At 35.9% G+C, this 24,375-nt stretch overlaps 1 protein-coding gene across 5 annotated transcripts in view; it reads left to right on the forward strand.

Moving 5' to 3' along the window:
• The window catches only part of LOC150104800 (kelch-like protein 8), a 235,894-nt gene that overhangs the window by 130,140 nt on the left and 81,379 nt on the right, over positions 1 to 24,375 (forward strand). For all 5 annotated transcript variants that reach the window (XM_090395976.1, XM_090395978.1, XM_090395979.1 and 2 more), the window contains exons 4-5: positions 5,934 to 6,077; positions 22,400 to 22,511. In XM_090395976.1, coding sequence (XP_090252102.1) covers positions 5,934 to 6,077; positions 22,400 to 22,511 — 256 coding nt within the window. The remainder of the gene's footprint in view (positions 1 to 5,933; positions 6,078 to 22,399; positions 22,512 to 24,375) is intronic.

Here is a 24,375-nt window from a genome sequence, read left to right on the forward strand (position 1 = left end):
TTCTCCCATGTATTGAAAAAAGTCTTCTGTGTCAATCCTGTAAACCCCTTTTATCATATATCTCTCTTTTCTTCCTCTCGAGTAGCCTCTGCCATTCACTCATCCTCACAGGGAGCATTCCATAGCACTGTCACAATGCTGGTCACTTGGATCCTCTCCTCATTTCCCAGGGAATCCAGGTGACCATATCAGTGCTCACCAGATGCACTTATTAAACCTTATTAAAGTGCCTTTAAAGAGGAATAATAATAACCTCCATATTCCTGCTTGGTGTGTTGAAGAACATCCAAGCAACCTAATGTGCTATTCTGGCCAGCACTGTAATATACTCTCTAAACCTTGATTCCCTATCCACAGCCATTCCCAAATATCTGGCCTTATCAACCTCCTCTAGTTCACCTCCATCAATATAGTAGACAGCTTTTGTTCTCTTCATCTTAATTGCATGCATGATCTTACACTTGGCCATATTAAATATGGAAGTATGGCTAGCTTCTAGTCTATTTAAGTCATTCTGAAGGAGGTCAATATCATCTTTATTGACTATCGTTCTTCCCAGCTTTGTATCATGAGCAAACAACTGAATAGTTCCCCTGAAATAGTTTCTTGTATTAGTAATGATATACAAATTAAACAAAAGTGGCCCAAGCTCAGAGCCCGTATAGTACAGCACTAATCACTTGCCTTTTCCTGGCTTCAGTTCACCCATATACAGCAATCCCTCGATTAATGTGTCCCCAATTAGTGCATCATTTTTTTTCGATACCCAAATTCGATTAGTGCACCTATATACATCTTAAAAATAAATGTTACAGATTTTAAAAATTTTTGATCTATACATTCTTTATGGCTAACTATTTAAAAAATCACTCACCGGATGAAATAATTTAGTTACCGATTTGAAACATTTTACAAAGTTATTTTTTAATGGCATACTATACTATTTCCATGTACACTATGTTCCAAATTTACCACCAAAATTTATGTCGTCTTCTTTACGTAGCATTTTGCTGATCATATCACATGTAATTATTTTTCTTACTTTTTTTATTTTAAATTATTTTCTTAACCTTTAATCATGAGTAAAAGAATTTGTGAGCAAAAATATAAGTGTGAAAATGATTCGAAAAGTGATCTCAGTGGAAGAAAAACTTGAAATTATAAAGAAAAATTAACAAGGCGAGTCCAGAGCAGAGATAGGACAAGAACACAAAAATGGGTGAATCAACTGCTGAATACAAAGAGAAAGGTAATGCTGCTTCAAGTTCATCATGTATGCACTCGAAATCAAAGTATTATAATGATTGAATTAGAGAGACTTTTTTTTACATGGATCGAAGATTGTAACCAAAAACGGATCCTGCTAAACACTGGCCTTATTAAATCAAAAGCATTGTCTCTTTGTAACCTGGAAAGAAAGGGCTATCAATGATGGAAAAGAAGAATAATTCCACGCTAGTGCTGGGTGATTTGAGTGTTTCAAAAAGAGAAATAGCCTACATCATGTTCTAATCACAGGAGAAGCTACAAGTGCAGATAAGGAGATATCCAGAGATTTTGAAGAAAATTGTGTAAGAAGGAGACTATTGTGATCAACAAATATTTAATGTCAACGAAACCGGCCTTTTTTTGGAAGCGAATGCCTTCCAAGACTTATCTAGCCAAATCAGAGAAATCTCAGCCTAGTTATTTTATTTTTATTTAGCGTATGATGTACAGGTATCAGGATAATACATACAAATTACATAAAACAGCATAAAAACAATTGTAAAAATCATATTAAAAGGGGTACACTAGGTTGAAATGATTAAACATCAAAATTAAGAATCAGGAATCAGAGCTTAATCCTTAAATCACAAATCCACTCCAGGGATTCTGGGATCAGTTTAAAAAAGTCTTCTTCAGAACCTGAGAATGAGTAGATAGGGTACTCAAGCACAATGTGATTAATGGTCTGGATCCCTCTTCTGCATTCATAGTTTGGAGTATCGGACCAGCTCCATTTATGCAAGAGATGCTTACATCTCCCATGTCCTGTTCTGATCTGATTTAAAGTGGTCCAGACATGTCTAGGGAGATTGAAGCCCTCCAGACGAGATATCAGATTTGAAATAGAAATTTGAGGATTGGAGGTACGTTGAAACCAATACTCTTCCTATGACTTGTATAGGTTGAAGTTCTGGTCGTTTATTTGTATTGCACTCCTCCAGGCAGAGTGCCTGAATTTCAGTCTTTGTGAAGTATGGAAGGAAATGTCTTGGTGGATAGGCAAGGAACTGTTTCCAGTTATTTTTGTCCATAATTTGCTTAAGGCTTGGGTCCTGCGGAGCGAGGAAGGGGTATATTACTGAAAGTTGGGAGCCAGTAGCAGATCTTAAAGCTCCAGAGATTATCCTCATAGTTTGATTCAGCTGGACATTGACTAAAGAAGCGTGTGCACTGTTCAGCCACACAGGAGCACAATACTCTGCTGTAGAATAGACCAAAGACAGTGTGGTAGTATGCAGTGTGTTGGCATCAGCACCCCAAGAAGTACTAGCAAGTTTATACATTATATTATTACAAGTTTTTAATTTTCCAGCAATATTTTCTAGATGATATTTAAATGCCAAACTTCTGTCTAGGGTAACTCCTAGGTATTTTGGATGATTGTTAAATTTCACCTGTTTATTTCTGAAGTAAACTTTTGGGATATAGTTGGCCTGAATATTACTTAAATGAAAGGATGCTACTTCAAGTTTGTTCATATTAGGTTGTAATCGCCATCATCTAAAGTATTTATCAAGTACAACCAGATCTTCAGTTAAGGTGTTCTCAGCTTTTTGGAATGTTGAATGTTGAGTGGCAATGGCAATATCGTCAGCATACATGAATCTCCGTGATGCTGTCTCTGAGATATCACTTAGCCTGGTTAGAAAGTCGCAAAGTCGAATGAAATTACAGCTAGCAATATGTGAGTCGTTTGGAAGCACATTCTTCCACATTGTACAAATGATTTTAGAAGCTTTTCAAATGAATCTAAGTTAATTAAATCTCATTCTGAGAAGTTGATTGATTCTGACCTACTAAATTTAGATACACAGTGGGAAGATCCTGAAGAATATGAAGAAAATTTAATCACTGACAAGCCCAAAGAGGTTTCACAGAAACAATTTGAAAATAGTTTTCATACAATCTAAGATTTTAAGTAGCAATGCTTAGAAACTGAAGACGTTTCTGGTGAAGAGAGAACCAGTAAAATTTGCAGAAGAGGCAACAGGGCCATACCGTCAGTTCTATGAAAAAAAGAAACATAATGCCTGCCAAACCATGTTAGCTCAATTTTTTGTTAAGAATCAGAATAATAAATTTATATTCTGAATATGTTTTATTGTCTTTCAGCTTCATGGTTTTTCCTTTAACTAGGCCCTGATTCTTTTATAAAAAAAATTAAGGTTCAAAAAAGAAATCTGAGGAATGAATTATACATTTTCCCATAGGTTATTATATTTAATTAGTGCATTTTTGATTAATGCACCTGTTTTGAAGAACACATTAGATGCACTAATCGAGGGATTGATGTACTAGTATTTGATCTTTGTTCATCAGTCATCCTCTTATTCAAATTATGAGTTTCTTATCCATCCTTCTGGATGGATGTGAAGCTGATAATTTATGTAAATTATGTAAATTTGTGACTTTTTTATGTGAAAGAGTTCCATGTGTCAGATGTCTTTGCAAGTCTAGGAGTATCACTGTATAGCCATTTCTTTCATTCGACTCAAGCATCACTTTATTATAAAAAAATTAAGAAACCACTAAGGCAAAATCTGTCCTTCACAAAAACCATGCCCCCCCCCCCTTCTCCCTCATAAATATCATATTCCTGTCAACCCATCTCTGAGTTTCACCAACATCTTCATCACTTTAACCACATCTGAAGATGCTGATTGGTCTACCTGAGATAATTTTTAGTCTGTCTTGGAGCCTCCATTACGCATTTACTTTTCCCTCCTTCCATATTCTTTGGCATCTTTCCAGAACTGTTAGTCAAATTGAACAAATTGAATTGGTCAGAGAAGCTGCCAATTTCCCTTGCACATTTCCTTTACATGGGCTGATATCCCATCTTATCCCATGGTTATGTTTGCATTAATGCTCTGCAATATCCTAAGCATCTCCAATTCATCTATCTATATTTTCATATCAGTCAGCATCACATGATTTAGTAAAAATAATTTAGTAACTCAATTATTTCATCTGTTTCTGTTACCTCCCTGCCATCAACATTCATTAAAGTCATCGTTCCACTGCCAAATAGCAAAAGAACTCTTTGGGACCATCACCTCTTTCCCAGCTATCCATTAAACTCTGCAATTTACATTTCTCAAACCTTTCCTCATAACTAATATAAAGCCCTGATATTGTACTTGTCTCTGGACCTATCGCCAGATTTTTCACATCACAATGAAAACTATATGACTAAATTTGAGCACAGTAGCCCATGTGTTTGTCTGACCAATATCTTATACAGCGACATACTCACTTCTTTATCTCTACTTGTCAATTTGTTTTTTATCATCAGCAAGAATGTGCTCTGTAGTTTTTCCAACACCTGCAATAAATATGTCCTCTTAACTTTTGGCTGCTATCACAATCATCCTGATAGTCAATCTTATCCACCTTCAAGATAAGAAAGTGGATAAGATTGACCACCAATACAGCATATATCCGTATGCATTTACAGTCTAAAGTGCAACACCTTGCATTTATTAATGTTAAAAACACCAACCCCCACTCACTTATGCAAACTAAAAGTTTATTTAAGTCTTCCTGAAGGGTTTAACACCAGCATCTCTCCATATATCATGCCTGCCTTGTTGGTTGACTAGTTAGTATCTGCTCTCCAACCAACAAGCTGCAGGTTTGAATCCTGCCATGGGCATTGGGTGTAAATTTGGTCTCCATGGATGTCCTGGAAACCAGATGTGGTACTTTTTCAAGCTACTTCAGCTTGAAAAAGTTTCATGTTTGCTTGCTAGAGCAGGGTTTATGAACTGTGTGTAAAAAATGAATAAAAATATAAAAAAAAGAAAGAAAAAGAAAAAACCCTTAGCTTATCCACAGTACAAATGTACTATAGGTTTACCACCTTTTGTGGGTGGGAGCCACGTAAAAATGTTCTCCCTAACTTTGCATCATTTGCAAGTAACGGAATATCTGCTGTCAATCCATGCGAAATATCTGGAATACTATTAACAAATAAGTTTGAACAGTAGTGACCTAAGAAAAGAACTTTCCAACATGTCATTACTTGGCTTTATTTTCTTGTTGCTATCATTCAGACAATCACTCTTCTATTGATCTGACCTGTCTTCTATCTCTCTGAGCTTGTACACCAACCTGAGTAGTAATCAGCTACATGTCATTGCAACATCCAAGAATATCACTATATACAAGTCTTCTTTATCCAACACATTTGTTGCTTGATCATAAAATGCAAATCATCATTAGCTTAAAAAAAGGAAAGATCCAACACAAATTGGATCTCTCACAAAATATCAGATTGGATAATAAGTTCTTCCCTATAGCATCTGGTGCCATAGGTGTTTTGATACATTTTAGTTGTGAAAGTTTTTATTTTTTTTACTTTGTGACTCAACTGCAGATGCTTCCATGTATAGCAGACTTGTAGAGACCACAAGAATAGTTTATTATTGTGAATATAATGAAATGAGTGAATTTCTTTTAGAATAGAAATTGACTAAACTGCAAAAAAGAAAAAAAGATTTTTTGAGATGAACTTATCATCCTTTTTTTTTTGTTTCTTGTTTTTTGTAAAGCTGTAAACAGAACAGTTGAAATTAAAAATATACAAATTAAAAATTAAAAAAACTACATATGTTGTTTTTTTTTAGAAATTCTAAATGTAAACTTTTATTTATTTCCATCAGGTTTGCTGTTCTGTGTGGGCGGAAGAGGAACATTGGGTGATCCATCAGCATCCATTGAATGCTTTAGTTGGTTGTATAACTGCTGGTTCCGAATAATTGATATGACAACCAGACGAAGGCATGTAGGATGCACTTCAGCAGGAGGTATATTCTAAGGCTAACATTTGTTTGGTATAAATTTTCAGGTTTCACTAGCATGAAGTTTTTTAAAAATTGCATTTGCTTTAGTCATACCAAGTATGCTACAACTATAGCTAAACACCTTTTAAACTGATCCTTAAATGGATTAATATTTTACTGATGCCTCAAATAGCACTGTGTAACTGTATATTTGGTGAAGCATCTCATAGTTTACTGACCAGCAAATCATTTTCCCAACTGAGAGCCAACTATACTTACTGTAATTATTTTATAACCCGACTTCCTTAATGTTATTAGGGAAAAGAGAGCCAGTTTGACTTTCACTTTTCCTTAAATTTAATCAGTGCCATAGCATTCTCCACCTTAAATATAAGCAAAATAGGAAATAATCACAAAAGCCATTCACTTTTGCATGGCAACCACAGACAACTAGTCCCTTTTTTGCTATGTTAAAGACCCTCTTGTTAAAAAATTCTTTGGCTTTTCAGTAAATCATCTCATAAACTACTTTGCAAGCCTGGTTAGCTGAGTGGGTAAAATATGTACTCTCCAATCAATGGGCTTCAGGTTTAAATACTGCTGTGGCATGGATGACTATGATTGTCTTTAGGTGGGAGATGAATTTTCATCAACCAGTGTGAAGCCATTTCAAGCCTGAAATGGCTTGAAAGAGTTTCATGTTTTGTCTTTAGAGCAGGGTTTTTTAGACTATAGAAAAAATAAATACACATACAAAAAATATATAAAATTAATAAAAATGGAAAAAAATCCTTACCTTACTCTTGGTATTAATGTATTATAGGTTTCCAATCTTATGTGAGTAGCATCACAAAATAAATAAATAAAAAAAACTTATGTTGGACTATATTCTTTTTATCAACTATTTGCCAGTTTTTCTAATTTACATTCCCTTAGCATGTCCTGATAATATTTTGATTATTTACTTCTAGATTTTTCCCAGTTTCTGCATTCCACTTTCTCTCAAAAATCACATAACAAAATCTGTGCTTTTGACTGATGTCTGATCAAGGCTCCTTTTTTTGTTTCCACTTGTTAGTTCTTTTTGTATTACTGAACTGAGTGATATTATTATTACTATTATAGTGGCAGCTCCATGGAGTCCAAAGACTAATCACAGGTAACCCATAATGATAGTTATTCAGATAGTAACTATCATAACTCTGTTGGAGATGTACTAGGAATGGTCAATGAATATTCTGCTAGTGTATTTCTTGTGTTATTTTGAATATTTCTAGTGTTAGTGTATTGCCAGCTTGGTTGGCTGACTGGTTAGTGTATCTGCTCTCCAGCCAAAAGGCTGCAGGTTTGAATCCTGCCTTGGGCATGGATGTTTGTGATTGTCTGTGAAAATACTAGTGGTGGTGGTGATGGACAGTGGATGGCATTGGTGTAGATTAGCTTTTCCGACGACGGAACACTTCACAAATTCTAAAATTATCATGGAACACCTTGATTATTTAGTAATGTATTAATTAATAATTAATTGTTAATTTGGCTGATTTTTTATTATTAATTAATTAAACATCATTAAATTAATTTGTGCTGATTTTCAATGACATATCCCATTCTGATCACCAAAAATTTATAATATTATTATAAGTACTTACAAGTGAATGCAGACTTTTTCTCCTGTGTGCTGGTAGTTTTCCCCTCCTTTTGTACAGACTGGAGATCGCTTTGTAGGCTGGTGGATGACTCACCATCTGTTGCATCACAAACACCTTCAATAAGAGATTTCTTATTAAATTAAACAAAGCCCCTTGTCTCTTATTCATATTCAAATTTAAATCTGCAGGCTTATTACTTTTAAAAAATCACGGCACTACAGTTTCGGAACTTTCACCCTACAATACGAACTTGCAAAGAAAGTATTCAGTATTACTAGATTTGAGAACCGGATACAGACTATCTTGATCTTCAATTTTAGTGAAAAAATTTTCTTTATACTTCCTTGCTGATTGGTCACTAACATTTACAACATGGATGCTATTTCTTTCAGTTTTGAGAACAGAGGACACATCCCTATTGTTGTAATCGGCTTACAGGCAATTTTTATGATCAGTCATAAACAGCGGTATTCTCTCTCTCTCTCTCTCTCGATTGTTGAAAGATTTCGATGTGTGAAAATTAACGATAATTCATGAATATTTCCATGTTTAAAAATAAGCTGCTTAGTCACTGACATTTGCTACACAGATGTCATTTCCTTCAGTTTTGAGAACAGAGTATATGCCACCCATTGTTATAATCCACCTGCAGGTAATTTTTATGACCAGTCATAAACAGCGATATTCCCTTTCCCAAATGTTGAAAGGTTTCGATGTGTGAAAATTAACGATAATTCATGAATACTTCCACGTTTAAAAATACACGGCTTGGTCACTAACATTTGCTACACAGATGTTATTAGGCGTTCTAGGTGAGCTTTTCGACATATTCACGAATATTATTCTCTTCAGAATATTTCCACTATAAGATATTTATTCATGAAAAATGCTTAGAAAACTAAAATGACAAATTCCAGGAGAACCTCTTGCGGAACACTTATTCACCTTCTGCAGAACACTGGTGTTCCACCGAATACAGTTTGGGAAACCCTGCTGTAGGTGATGCAGTAGTTGGTGGATTGAGTGGTGGAAGCGGAGAGTTGTAGAGAGAGTGCTCTCCGTCAATGAGTCTTTGAACTCCTCGGAGGTATCATGTAATAATAATACCGTATTTAATCGAATATAACTCGCACTTTTTTTCCCAAAATTAAAGCTAAAATCTCATGGTGCAAGATATATGTGGGGATTTTCAGGGGATTTTCAGAAACTAAAGTTTTAGTTTCTGAAAATCCCTGAAAAAACTGAAAATGGGTATGACTTACCAAGAATCTCCTATTCGCTATTGCTACTTTCGGTCTCGAGAGCGGTTTCCTTGTGCATCATCAAAGTCATCTACCCAAATAGAATCATCTTCTCTCCCATTATTTCAAGCTGAAATTACCAGTAATTTACAAGACTTGAGATACGTAATGAACAATCATTCACGAATGACTAATGAGAAGTGGAAGAAGAGTGTGAAACAGACAGCAATGGTAGGCCAGTAGAGATAGAGCAGCTATGAATATGTTGGTGCAGTTTTAACAAAAGCTCATGCAACCCAATGACAAAGGCAAACTGACAATTGTTGAGTTGAAATGCTAATTCTCTTCAACTGAATTCCATAATATCTGAAACTGCCATAACAACATTCACTATCTATTTCTTAGTTTTAACATGTTCACGATGAGGTGTGTTTTGCCCGTTTATCGTTCCAATGGAACTTCTCATTACTGTTTGTGTACTGTTTCTGTGTCGCACGGGCAGGCTTAATTCACACAAAGTTTCAACCCTTTGGCTGAATTTTATTGCTGCTTGTTTGTGTGCTGCTTCCACATCAAGCTGGCAGGCAGACTCACAAACACATTATATGGCATGTTTCAATTCACGGTAGAATTTTATTTGAAGTTAGCCTTTGTGATCTGTCTTATTGATATCAAAATTTTCAAATGCAATCAAACAAACACTTATTTCATGTAATTGAAAAATTTGACAATAGTTTTTAGTTAGATACTGTGTTTGTTAGTGCAGCATATGGTTTTGCTTGAGTCTATATGGCATAGTTTCTGTGGGAGGAGGATGTGATTCATTAATTAGTGCCGTTTCAGGAAAAAACTGAAACGGCACTAATTAACGAATTGTCTCTAATTGCACTATTTGTTGAGAAATATATTACACAGGCTGCAAATGTCTCTGTACCTCATTCAGTGATACAATAAAACTACTTGTTTTTCTCGTATCTGCAGTATAGTGCTGTTGGGCAGGGTGTGTGTGTGTGTGCGTGTGTGTGTTGTTTATCATATTGAGTGAGTTACTATTGCCTTGACATGAACATGTTTAAACTTTTTTACATGTGCAAGGTATGTATGTATAAAGGTATGTATGTATATATATATATATACGAAGCTTTTTAATTTTTTTTTGTAAAGTAAAATCAAGATATGAGTTATACGTGAGGGCGAGTTATATTCAAGTAAATACAGTAATAATAATAATTTCATGTGGGGAGGATATAGGAGTAGAGTTGCATAACAATAGAAAGGAGGACAGAAGACCGATAGTTAAAGAATGGGAAATATTTAGAATAATAAGTAACCTCGATGTTAATACAGCTCTAGGACTGGATGGGATATCATCACATATATTAAGGGCAAAACAGCTGACAATGCCATTGACTTGGCTGTTCAAGAACAGTCTGGAAACGGGAACAGTTCCAGAAGAATGGAAGGAAAAATAGTGCCACTACAGAAGGAAGAATCCAAGTTAGTGGTGTCCAACTATAGACAAGTATGTCTATCAGGTGTAGTTGTGAAGGTGCTAGAGAGGCTAAAAATAGAATACAAATCTGGCTTGATAAGAATGGAAATCTTTCGAGAGAACAGAATGTAATGTTTAAAAAGTTACTTGGTTACATTTTATAACAGGAAGGAAGGAAAACTAGTGCCACTACAGAAGGAAGAATCCAAGTTAGTAGTGTCCAACTACAGGCAAGTATATCTATCAGGTAAAGGTGGTTGTGGCTGAGAGGGAGAGAGAGGCTGGTTAAAACCAGAATACAAACCTGGCTTGATAAGAATGGAAATCTTTCAAGAAAACAGAATGTAAATTAAAGATACAAGAAATTATATACTTGGTTTAATTCTTTATCCAAGTGTAAGCAAACAAAGTTTGTGCCTGATGTATTTTCACGACTGGGGCAACTCGTGGTAAAGGTGGTATGACTTCACATCACTTGCCTTAGCATCCTATAATGCAAAGCACACCTCCTTGCACCTTTTGGCAACTTGTATATAAAAATATGACTTCTGCATTACTTCAACCTTGGTATCACCTCTGGGTCTGGCTCACACTGATAAGACCTCAATAAAGGTCGAAACCGGTCTGGGTAGTAACCCTTCCCATAATGCTATGCATTATGGGATGCTAAGGCAAGTGATGTGAAGTCATACCACCTTTACCATGAGTTGCCCCAGTCCTGAAAATACTTCAGGCACAAACTTTGTTTGTTTACACCTGGATAAAGGATTAAACCATGTATATAATTTCTTGGTATCTTTAATTTATAGTATAGCCAAGTGGAAAAACTTTCAACAAAGAACAGAATGTAATGTTTAAAAGTTACTTGGTTACATTTTATATCAGGGTGACTAGTGTAATGTATAGAGGAAATAGTCATAGAGTGATTTTTCTGGATTTATCTGTTGAAATTGAGTGGGATAAAGACAGATTGCATTTGTTAGCTTAGTTATACGGATGGTTGAATGGTAACAGCCAGTGATTTATGTGTAGAGAGAGATGCAATGTCTCAAAAAAAGGAAGAGAATATGAGTGTGGTACCACAGGGTTCTCTTCCAGGACCACTGTTGTTTAATATATATATATATATATATATATATATACATATCAATGATATAATTTAGTTGTTGGCTGCTGCTGATGATGCTGAATTAGGAAGAGCAATGTCAGAAAGTTCTGGTGTGATGTAGTTGCAAGAAAATTCAAATAGGAATTGGTGCTTTGGGCTGAAGAATGGGGTATAACTTTAGTGTTGCTAAGTGTAAAGTTATGCACTTTAGCCAGAGAAGATGGAGTGAAGTGTATTATATTGTACTTTTCTTCAGAAGGTGGAGGAGGCAAGGGAACTGAATTTCATGGAACATATTGCAAAATTTGTAAAGGTTATCCAGAAAATTGCTGCTGTAATGTGAAGAATCCTGACAATTACAAAGAGGAAAATGGATTTCTGTGCAGAGATCATCTAGTCAAAAGAAAAGACGATCTTCAATGTTTCTAACTTTTATTTTTGTTTGTGAAAATTATTCTCAATTTTTATTTGTGTAACTGATGTAAATAAATGCTGGGTTATGCACATACATGACTGCTTAGAAATGTTATAAAACTGTTACATGCATCTACAAGTGGGGAAAAAAAAGCAGCAATGATTCACCACACAAAAATTCACTATATGACAGTGATCTGAAACCTAATATGTCATACGACTGGGATATGCCTATATATTGCCGGCCTGGTTGGCCAAGTGGTTAGTTAGTATATCCGCTCTCCAGGCAAAAGGCTATGGGTTCGAATCCTGCCATGGGTATGGATGTTTGTGATTGTCTGTGAAAATACTGGTGGTGGTGGTGGTGGTGGTGATGGTGGGTAGTAGATGCTGTTGGTGTAGATGATGATAATGGTAGTTGCAGTTTGTTGTAGTTGGTGGATTGAGTGGTGGAGATGGAGAGTTGTAGAGTAGGTGCCCTCCCTCAATGAATCTTTGGACTCCTTGGAGGTGTCACGTAATAATAATAATAATAATACCATATTTTTCGATAGATAACGTGCGCGTTATTTATACAAAAAAGTCTAAATTCGTTAAAAATGAACATGCATGGTATACATTTGAAAGGTATGAGAGGTAAATCAAATGTAATAACAAAAATAAGGTAGAATAGAATATTTATTGAACATTACACTATTCAAATCCAAAAAATTCTTCATCAGACTCAATATTGAAAGAATCAATTGCGTTAAAAATTTCGTTTAGTATTTCTTCAGCTTTATAATCATTGTCACCGGACACTACTGCATTCCCTTGTGCTTTAATGAAACCATTTCTAACACAGTTTTCACTTACAGCAGCCCAACCTTTTACAATCCACATAACTATATCTTTATATGACATTCTTTTCATCTGCCCTGTTTTTTTATATTCATGGATGCCATTTATCATCCAGTCTTCCCACTTAGCCTGCATATTGTCTTTGAATGGTTTATTTACTGCAAGTTCAAGGGGTTGGAGTTTTTTAGTTAAACCACCTGAAATGACGGCCAATTTGGAATACTTACAATTGTTTTAACTTCTGCTGTTGTGTGTGCCCTACACGAATCTGACACTAACAAAGATTTTAGGTTGAAAAATGAAATTTTTCCTCTTTCATATGGATATGCTGGAGTATAGTTCCCTAAAGTCTTGCACTAAGTTTGGTGAATCTTGGTTGCAGACTTTTCTTGCAGAACAAAAAACTTGACGATGGCCTGCACCTCTGTGTCTTCAAATTTCTTCAAAAGATCTTACATGTCTTCTTATATATCCTAAAAGAAAAAGAAGAAATCATTAATATTTGATGAAACATGGGGGTTAAAGGGTTATAACATATGTTCTTTCTTGTGGTTATATCAGTTGCTTTAATATAATTTTTGTTCTAGGTGTTTATCAGAATTTTTCAGCCCCCCCCTCCCCTTGTAGGTTCCATTATGATGAACCTGTCATAATTTGAAAAGATCGTTAAGTCCCAAATAGCTATATTATTATTATTATTATTATCCAGGCCTCCATGGAGTCACAAGATTCATCGTGGGAGGTCTTTCCTAAGAAACACAAAGTCTATCAAGACTCATCAAGGGGAGGTTCCCCCCCCCCCAACTAAGAAACACAAAGTCCTTAAATGCATTGACTGTTCTCACTCTCATCACTCCATCAGGTAATGCATTCCATGGTTCAACTACCCTCCATGAAAAGAAACCACTCCTCACCTTCTTGCTCACGGTTTCCTTTCGTAACTTCCAGGGATGGCCTCTTGTCATCACTCCTTCCCTCTGTTCTATCAAGCGAAAGAACTCCCCAGTGTCAACCCTGTAACCACTTTCAACAGTTTAAAAGTCTCGTAGGTTCCATTTTGATGAACCTGTCATAATTTGAAAAGATTGTTAAGTCCCAAATAGCTATAGTATTATTATTATTATTATCCAGGCCTCCATGGAGTCACAAGATTCATCATGGGAGGTCTTTCCTAAGAAATACAAAGTCTATCAAGACTCATCGAGGGGAGGTCCCCCCCCCCTAAGAAGCACAAAGTCTATCATACCACTCCTTGAACTCATTGACCATTCTCGCTCTCACCACTCTATCAGGCAATGCATTCCATGGTTCAACCACCCTCCATGAAAAGAAACCACTCCTCACCCTCTTGCTCACGGTTTCCTTTCGTAACTTCCATGGATGGCCTCTTGTCATCACTCCTTCCCTCTGTTCAACCAAGCGAAAGAACTCCCCAGTGTCAACCCTGTAACCACCTTTCAACAGTTTAAAAGTCCCACTCATATCACCTCACCTTCTTCTATCCACCAAACTCTGCAGTCCACATTCGCTCAGCCGATCCTCATAACTAACATTGTACAGTCCTGAAACTATCTTTGTTATCTGCCTTTGTACCCTTTCCACAGTTAATTTATTCCCTTCAAATCCTGGGGACCAAATCTGAGAACAATAGTCTAAGTGTGGTCTGATCAGTCTTATATAATGGAATGAACCATATATATGGAACCATATGAACCATAAGGATATGTTAACAATTAACATGTCATTTGAATACTAAAATGTGTAGTGTTTTGTTATTTTTTAAGCTAATCTTACCCTTTGTTTATAGCAAAATAAGTACAGTGTACAAATTATAATATAAAATTGTTGTATAACAGTACAGTAATGTAATAAACAAAAAAACATGAGTATTTCTTTGCACTTATCAGTAAATAATAATTGGATGGAAACACATCGAACAAAAGTAATTTTCAAAGTGCTACTTTATTAATTTCGACAATTCATCAGAAGCAGCAAGAGATGTTAAGTAATCAATGGCAAATTCTTCACATTTCAGAATCGCAACAAAGTGTTCTGAGGATGGTTCACCAGATGCATAACTTGTGCAAAGTATAGATTCATATTCAGGAGATCAGGTGGTTGCAGAAGTGGGCTACCTTAAAAATTTGTACATTACATCCAACTTACTCTGCACAGATTTCCTTTCCTTTTCTGTATAAATTTCTCTATAGAAAGCAATTTGCAGAGGCATCATTCTTCTACTTTGGTAAATGTAGTATCTTCATTTTGGGATCCATTTCTTCAAACAACTGAACTTCCTTATTGATAGAGGCAAATGTTTCTGCCAGTTTTTCACTGCAAACTTTTTTTTTTTGGTGGTTGGGAGAAATCAGGCTTTCTCTTCTTGTTTTTCTGCTTTTTTTTTCCCTTAAATTTTCTTATCATTTTTTCTCTTTTCTTTTTCTTCTCCATCTTTCTGTGCTTTCAGCTCTATAAATTCTTTGTTTGAGTGCTCCTCTATGGTTTCCACTAATTGCTCTCCATCCTCATTATCAACCTTCAACCCACACTCTTTAGCTTGCAGCACTGCCTTGTCACCAATCTCTTGTAAGTCTTTGTTGAATTCTATTAATGTATAAATATTTTTAGCAGCTCCTTCCAAACACTATTTCATGTCCTCTACTGTCATCTGTCTGCTGAAAGATATTATATTCCCTCCATAACCCTCTGAGGATTTTCTCACTCTCAGCAGCAGGAATAGCCTGAGCAAAAGTATTTCTTAAATAATACGTCTTGAAGACAGCAGTTAACATTCTGCATCATGGGTTGCAGAAGTAAGGTGGTGTTTGGTGAACCTATTAATGGGATGGCTGTCATAAGTACAAGTGGTTGTAAGTCGAGGACTGACTACATATCACTGTCTGTCAACCAGGTTTTATTGATGCCTATAATTTTTGGCCAAGCTGACCAATGCTAAAAACTTCTTTCCTTTATTTATGCTACTTCTGGCATTCGTGGACGTATATTTTGACATTCCTGTGAACACACATTTATCTTTGTGTAATATCATTACCAATGCATTCAGGTTGGAAACACGTGAAAATGCATTTGGCATTGCATAATCGTTTCTGTACATGCACTAATCTTTAGTCCCGAGGGAGTGGAAAGAGGGGAAAATAGTTCCACTGCATAAAGGTGGTTCCAAGACTGCTGTTGTAAATTACCGACCGATCAGCATATCAGGAATCGTTGTCCAAGTCTTAGAGAAATTAATCAAGAACAGAATACAGGATTGGATAGATGAAAATGGGATATTGTATGGGGGACAACATGGTTTTGTGAAGGGTAGATCATGCCTCAGTAACTTGCTCACGTTTTATAACACAGTGACCGCTGAACTGGATAAGGGTAATGGGTTTACAGTGATTCTACTGGACCTTGCCAAGGCCTTTGACAGGATACCACATGGAACCCTAATCAGTAAACTGGAGCAGATGGGGATGGATATAGGGTTGGTGAGATGGATAGGAGGGTGGTTGATGGAGAGATACCAGAGAGTGGTTTATTCAGGAGTTGAGTCTAAAAGACGGCTTGTGACTAGTGGTGTGCCGCAGGGCTCTGTTCTTGGACCACTACTTTTCAATTTGTTCATCAATGATATAGGAAAGGATCTGAGAGAAAGTGTTCACTTGTTTGCTGATGATGCAAAGTTGGGTAGAGCAATTCTGAGTGTACAGGATGTCAAAATTTTACAGGATGATTTGGATAGGTTGGAGGACTGGACTAGGAAAAATGGATGTCAATTTAATGTGGCAAAGCGTAAGGTTATGCACTTTGGGGTGAAAAGAATAGCAACAGTATATCACATTGGTGGAACCGTACTCTAGGAGATTGATGAGGCCAGAGATTTGGGAGTGTTGGTGGATAGGGAATTGAAGTTTAGAGGACACATTGCAAAAGTGGCTAAATCAGCTCATCAAATCACCTGGCTTCTGAAAAATACTTTAACATGCAGAGACAAACAAGTTGTTGTTCCTCTGTATCGAGCCTTGATAAGACCCCATCTGGACTACTGTGCCCAGTTATGGGTGCCAGGGTTTCTTCGTGATGGGGGAGGAAGTGGAGAGGATCCAGAGACGAGTGACCAAGATGATAGCAGGTCTGTGGAATGAACCTTATGAGAATAGGTTGAAGATTTGTGGGGTTGCAGAAATTGGTCGATAGGTGGAAAAGGGGTGATATGATTGAGACATTCAAATTACTGAAGGGTTTCTATAAGATTAATCCAGAAGATATTTTTGAAAATAGGACTGGTGGCAGGAGGACTAGGAGCCATGCATGGAAGCTGGGCAAGAATGTGGTTGACAAGGATGTTGGAGCTAGATTTTTTACTTGGAGAGTGGTGAATGAGTGGAATAAGCTGCCAGAGTCTGTTGTGGGTGCTACGACCGTGAATGAGTTCAAAGCAAGGTATGATAGATTCTGTGTGAATGTCGAATAGTTGTTCTTGACATGATATTAGGGCCTCCCTCGATAAGTCTGTCGACTCCTTGGAGTTGCCCGTAATAATAATAATAATAATAATAATAATAATAATAATAATAATAATAATCTCTCTCTCCCAGGTTGAACTCACACTGGACTGCATCTACTCTAATCCTTCTAGTTTCCCTGAGTTTGTACTTCTAATCTCTCACTGAACAACACTCCATATCCATTCAAACAGTCTGCAAGGCATATACAAGTCCTTTTTTCCCCATCAAATTGACTTCATACATCTATAAACTGCACACCATACCTCCTATACAAATTCCTCATCAACGCATTAGCAATTATGATTCATTTTCTGAGTTCATTCCTGTCATACCAAGGCAAAAGACTCACAATCTTTACTTTGTCGCTCTTCTATTTTGTTTCTAACAGCAAATTTCATATCTCTCTTTCCATATTTCTCACTTTTCAAATCTTTCATGACAGCCAAAACAATCAATTCTTTCACTTCTTCCCTCGGAATACTAACAGCCTCATTAGCATCCTTGATCTCAGCACCTTGAAAACATGCTTTCCTCACTTTCTCATTAATTATCTTTTCTCTTATCATATAATCGGTACATACAGTATAATATACTTGGTATATAATTTTGATTTATAGAAGTAACACTCAATAATTTATGGACCATACAGTTTTTTTTCTTTGCTTGTTAACAAGTTTGTTAACATGAATATCACTGCATATGTCTATTACAGGTTTGCATCCTCCTTTTGTTTGAGTATATTCTATTGCATATATCATTTCATTAAGGACTAGGTTTTTCTTTCTTCAACAGATTTTATCTTCATCTTATCGCAGTTCTTTATATTTCCCTTCTTGGTCTTACAGTAAATTATTTGTATGTTTTATTTATTTTTTTATTATTGCTTGAGCACATTCTTCATAAAACCAACAGATAGTCAATCTACTTTGGTGTTAACTAGATATATGTCTGGGTTAATCAGTCTGCTTTCATCATCTTTAGTCACTTGCTGAGACTGGAAATGATACTATCTGATTAAAATTTGCAAGGTTACGTCGATTATAAGGTGATTCACTACATAAAGTGGAGAATTACACATTAACAAGAATGAGTCTTCTTAGTGTTATAGACAAAGTAATAAATAAATTAATTAGAAAGTGTGTCCAGAATGTTCTTAATAGGAATCACTTGTTGAGTCTGTCATAGTGTGGTTTCATTTTAAGGAGATATGTTATAACAAATCATCTTCCTTTTGATATTGAAGTCATGAGGTGTACTGATTAATGTAATGAATATGCTGTGATTTATTTGGATTCTAGCAAAAATCTTTAATTATAGCATATTTTAATCTTACTGATTAAAATGTGCCAGATAAGTATTGGTGATTACCTAGTGAGATGGTAGGAAATTGATCAATAGATAGATTACCAGAAGTAGTGTTTAAAGAGGAGTCTTCAAAGAGTTCAGTTATTAAGAACAGGATGTCACAGGGTTAAGTGTTAGGACCTTTGTTGTTTAGTATATTTATAAATGATTTAAGATAAATGTTAAGAATAAATGCATTATTTTTGCTGGTGATGAAAGAGAATGAATTTAATATGTAATAATATTGTGTGTTCATGCATGTGCAACATTGAGGACATTACATGATGAATCTTGACTCAATGGAGGCCTGATGTTAACAGTAATAATGATAATAATAAGAATAGTATGAGAGAGATATGAAAAGTCTGTTGGAAGAAGTGAGAAAGAAATGTGAGAGAGTAAAAATTGTAGGATTGCTACCCAGATACGACAGTACTGAGTTAAGGAGGGAGATGATAGTAAATGATTTCACGTGCAGGCTGTGTAGAAGAAATGGACGTGAGTTTTTAGAAGTGTGGAGTGTGTTTGATGGCAGAAAAGACTTGTATAAGAAGGATGGCCTGCACTTGAATTCATTTGGCATCAGGAGCCTGGAAAAAATTACTTCTTGGTATGAGACTTTATGCAGAGAGTCAGGGAAACTAGATCATCAAGGGAGGAATGGGAAAAATGTGTGTGTGAACGTTCAGCTATGGTATGCAAATGTGATAAAGATATGAATGTCTTCGAACATAGTTATGTGTGGAGGAGGGGGTGAAAAAATATGCTTTGGGTTCAGACCTTTTAAATATGTCTGGGGAGGGAGAAGAGAAATTCTAGAACAAGAACAAATAGATTGCATATCTAATTATAAGAATAGGCTAGGTGGTAATTTATTATGTCTATACACAAATGCTAAGAGCATTAGAAACAAAGGGGTTGAGTTTGTTGCTTTATTGAATAGGATGTGGCCTAAGATTGTTGGCATTAGTGAAACCTGGCTATCAGAATCAGATATGGTAAGTGGGATTGAATGTAATGGGTATATTATTTTTAGGAATGACAGAAGAAATAGGAGAGGAGGAGTACTACTAATGATTTCAGATGACTTAAGTTCAGTTAGGGTAGAAACACAAGAAAACAATGATGGTAACAATGTCCCATGTAGCGGTGAATTTGAGTCTATCTGGTGTGAAGTGGAGGTTAGCAGAATGAAATATATGGTGGGGGTGTTGCTACAGACCTGGCAGTTCAATTGGGGGACAAAAAATGCATCGCCAATTTAGCCTTATGGGTACCAAGCGAATGATCATTATGGGTGACTTTAATTTTCCAAACATTGATTGAGTAGAAGAGAAATCTCATGATAAGAAAGAAGAGGAATTTATTGAATTGTTACTAGACAACTTTCTCAAGCAGCATGTGAAAGTAGAAACTCGAGGTCAAAGAGTGTTAGATTTTCTCATTGCATCAGAAGGGGTCTCTGTTAAGAATATGGTTATTTTACCACCAATTGGTGACAGTGATCATACTGTGCTTTCTTGGGAAGATTAAAACAGGTTACATGCTGAACTACAAAGCTGGAAATTATGATCAACTTAGGATAATACTATCTTTGGTCCCATGGTATCGGTTACTGAATGGGAAAAATGTCATCAATGAATGGGAATCTTTGAAAAAGCTTAAATGAGGTGGTATCTGAATGTATCTCTAGTGTTTGAAGAATAAATAGGTTAGGAGTGAAATGGATGTACAACCTTATTAAGCAAGAGAGCCACAAGAAGAAGATGATGTGGGTAAAGATTATCGTGAGAATAACAGTGAGAGGAGTTATGAAATATATACAGCTCAGGCCAGAAAAATCAAATAATGAGTACTGTGTGGAAAGCTAAATCGGAGTATGAAAAGAAATTGGCCATGCAAGTTGAAGGCAATCCAAAAGAATTTTATCATTATGCCACAAACAAAAGAAAGAATGAATGTGAAAGAATAACTTTATTGAATACAGATAGTACTCGAGTGTCAGAAGCTAATGAGATTGTTCAGTTAATGAGTGTTCACTTTGCTAAGATATATCAACCAGGTGTATGTAACATGGTGTACAGTGCTACTGCAACATTGGATGAAGAGTTAGAGGTTCATGAAAATGAGGTTGAAGAGCTGTTGCCTAACCTGGATAAGAATTTGTCTATAGAATATCAGCCCGTTTGCTAAAGAAATGTTCAGCCAAATTGGATGGGCCTTTCACATGTTTGTATAACTTGAGTCTCAACCCAGGAATGATACCACAGGAATGGAAGGAATGTTATGATAGTTCCATTGTACAAGGGTGGTGCAAAAACTGATGTGTCTAACTACCGACCATCAGTATCTCTGGTGTGGTAGTGAAGATTTTAGAGAAGTTGGTAAGAACTTGTATACAGAAATGATAGAAAAACAAGCTATACTCTGCAAGGAGCAGCATGGGTTTACTAAAGGAAGGTCATGTTTTAGCAATTTGCTCATATTTTATAACAATGTTATGGCCAAGTTGGATAAAGGGAATGGATACACAATGATAATGTTGGATTTTTCTAAGGCATTTGATAGGATACAACACAAAAGGCTGTTGCATAAACTGGAGAATATGGGATTGGAATATAAACTCTTGACTTGGATCAGGGGATGGTTCACAGATACATATCAAAAAGTGGTATACGGTGGGTGTGAATCTGCCAGATTTAAGGTGACCAGTGGTGCAACTCAGGATTCAGTCTATGGACCATTATTGTTCAATCTGTACATTAATGACATCGGGAAGGGACTAACATCAGATGTGCAACTGTTGGCTGATGATGAAAAGATAAGCAATCAGGGATGCTACTGATATTCAGCACTTACAAAATGATTTGAATAGGTTGGAAATTTGGGCAAACAAAAATGGCTATCAGTTTAATGTTAGTAAATGTAAGTTATGCACTTTGGCATGATTAGAGTTCCAGCAGCATATTATTTTAGCAGGGTTACGCTGCAAGAAACTGAAGAGGCAAGGAATCTTGGCATTATTGGTGGATAGGAATTTGAAGTTCAAAGGTCAGATAGCAAAAGTTGCAAATACAACTCAGAGGATAATTGTGATGTTGAAGCAAACCTTATGTAAGGATAAGAAAGTCATTTTGCCTCTTTATAACCTTTGATAAGACCACACTTGAATTACTGTGTGCAGATTTGGTCTCCCAGGTTCAAAAGGGATAAAGAAGCTGTGGAAAGGATGCAAAGAAGAGTTACAAAGATTATATCCAGATGATGGGGGTTTTGATTATGAGGAGAGATTGCATGTATGCGAATTTCAGACTCTAATTAACAGGAGACAGAGGGATGATATGATAGAGGTCTATAAACTTTTGAATGGGTGTTATAGGATATCATCTAATGAAATATTTCATTATATGAAAGGTGGGGAGAGAACATGGGTACATCCATGGAAGTAAATTTATTTGCAGTAAAGAAAGGGGTAAGAGCTAGGTTTTTCTCAAAGAGAGCAGTGAGTGAGTGGAATTGTTTGCCTTTAGGGGTAGTGACTGCATCTAGTGTGAATGAATTTAAGGAAAGGAATGATAGCTGGTTTGTGTGATTTATAGCCTCCCCTCTGAGTCCTTGACTCCCTGAGGTCTCAGATAATAACAATAATAATAGTAACAAGGTAAAATAACACAAAATGTTATATTTAAAGTACATAATATATTTAACACCATTATAATTCTTTATATTTTTGTTTACTTTTAGGTAAAGTGTATGCTGTAGGTGGCTGTGATGACAAGGAGCACCTAGCTAGTACAGAAGTGTTTGATCCATTTAAAAATAAATGGAGTCGCTTGTCTTCTATGATGACACCTAGGTATAAAAGTATATCATCATTACATATGTTGTATAAATGCCAAAATAATTACTGTATTTTTCCGTGTATAAGATGCCCGCATGTATAAGACGAACCCTACTTTTTTGAATCAAAAATTAAGAAATCAATATTTTAAACATAAAACAGAATGCATTTGATATTTTTTAAAATATTCAAAGTATATTTAGTAATTAGGTAATATTTTTAAGATACATACTAAGAAATTATGCGTCACTCTCAGTTCCGGGCATATCATTTTCTGGTTCGTGTTCTCATGGCCAACCTTTCTCTCCTCATGAAGTTGAAGCACCATTTTGCCTTTCCTGTGAAATCAACAATGTTCATTTCTCTTGCAAACCTTTTTGCCTCATATTGAATAAGCTTGGTTGACACACATATCTTACTCTGGTGCTGCTACATAATCCAAGTCTTAAGCCTCTGCACCAAGTTTGGCCATTTTGCTGGTTTTTCACATAAGGCCCTCTTCTTTTTTTGGCATCTTGAGTAATTGTTCTTCCTGTTTTCTCCACTGTCTAATCATACATTCAGTGGAAGGAATTCCAAACTGTCTCTTTGAAGCTTTATTTTCATGTTCTTTTGCGTAATTGATGACGTTTAACTAATTTTGAAGAATATGACAATTGCTTTTTATTTTCAGGCATTTTTATGGGCTAGTGCTCAAAATATTCTTTATGCATTAACTTACCCTACATTATACATCTGCAACGAGTTGCAGATGTATAATGCTTTCAGACTTCTGATTGGTTTATTCAGAATCAGCCATTAATGATGTCAATCGACACAGTTAACAAAGGCTAGTGATTGGCAGAAGCTTGTTCGCGGAGACAAGGTACCAGCAGTTTCACCACGGCAACCTTAGGTCTCTCAGCTGATCCCCCCCCCGTGTATAAGATGACCCCCAATTTTTCGTCTAAAAATTTTAGAAAAAAGTATCATCTTATACATGGAAAAATACGGTAATTTAAAAAAATATCAGTTGTAAATAAATGACCACCTACATCTTAAAGAAGAAACTGGTGAGTGAATATTGTTTCTGTGGTTGATGCTAAAGGTGTCCTTACATTTTACAGGTCTGGATATCTCCTACTCATGCATTCCAACCAATCTATGCTAATACACAGCATGTTATTATTATTTAAGCATCTCATCTTAAATAATACACTAATCACCTACATCATACACTAATCTTTATTCCCATGATACCCCTTCTTAAATTCATTCACTGACTTTCTCCGAACTCTAACCACATTTGTACACAATTATCAGGAGCGAGTTTTATTGTATGATTTTATTGTTTACCATCTTTTCTGCTATCAAGCAAATGCTGTAACCTACAGACCTTCATTCTGTCCTTATAGAAAGGACAGAATGAAGGTATTATAGAAAGTATTCCTGCAGATTTGTCATAATATTAGTGATGAGAGTCATAATATTAGAACATTAGTGATGCTGTCAGGATACAGAGAGGTAAAGTGAAAGTTTTTCACTTCTTCCTTATTGGAAGAAGATAAAAAAGAAGAGTGATAGAGAGTAAAGACTGTGAGTGAGTCTGCTGCCACAGTTTGACAGAGTGGGGTTGAGGAGAGAGAGAGCCCTGATCATAAATGCATCAATCCATAGGTTGTGCAGGAGGAATAGTGTTTACATATGGACTAACATCTACAAGGAGAAAGTGTTGTTTGATGAGAGTTTGGAAGGACAAAGTCAGAGAAATTAGAGCTATTTGGGGGAAGGATATAGGTGAGCAATGTGTACAGGCATCCTTGAGAAAGTGAATGTCAGAATGACTAAAACATGTCGAATGTAATCTCTCAGGTAACAAGTTTTGAATGGGATAATCAAT

The sequence above is a fragment of the Typopeltis vanoorti genome, chromosome 7, assembly GCF_054136105.1.
Source record: "Typopeltis vanoorti isolate ZY-2024b chromosome 7, IOZ_Tvanoo_1.0, whole genome shotgun sequence".
Classification (NCBI taxonomy): Eukaryota; Metazoa; Arthropoda; class Arachnida; order Uropygi; family Thelyphonidae; genus Typopeltis; species Typopeltis vanoorti.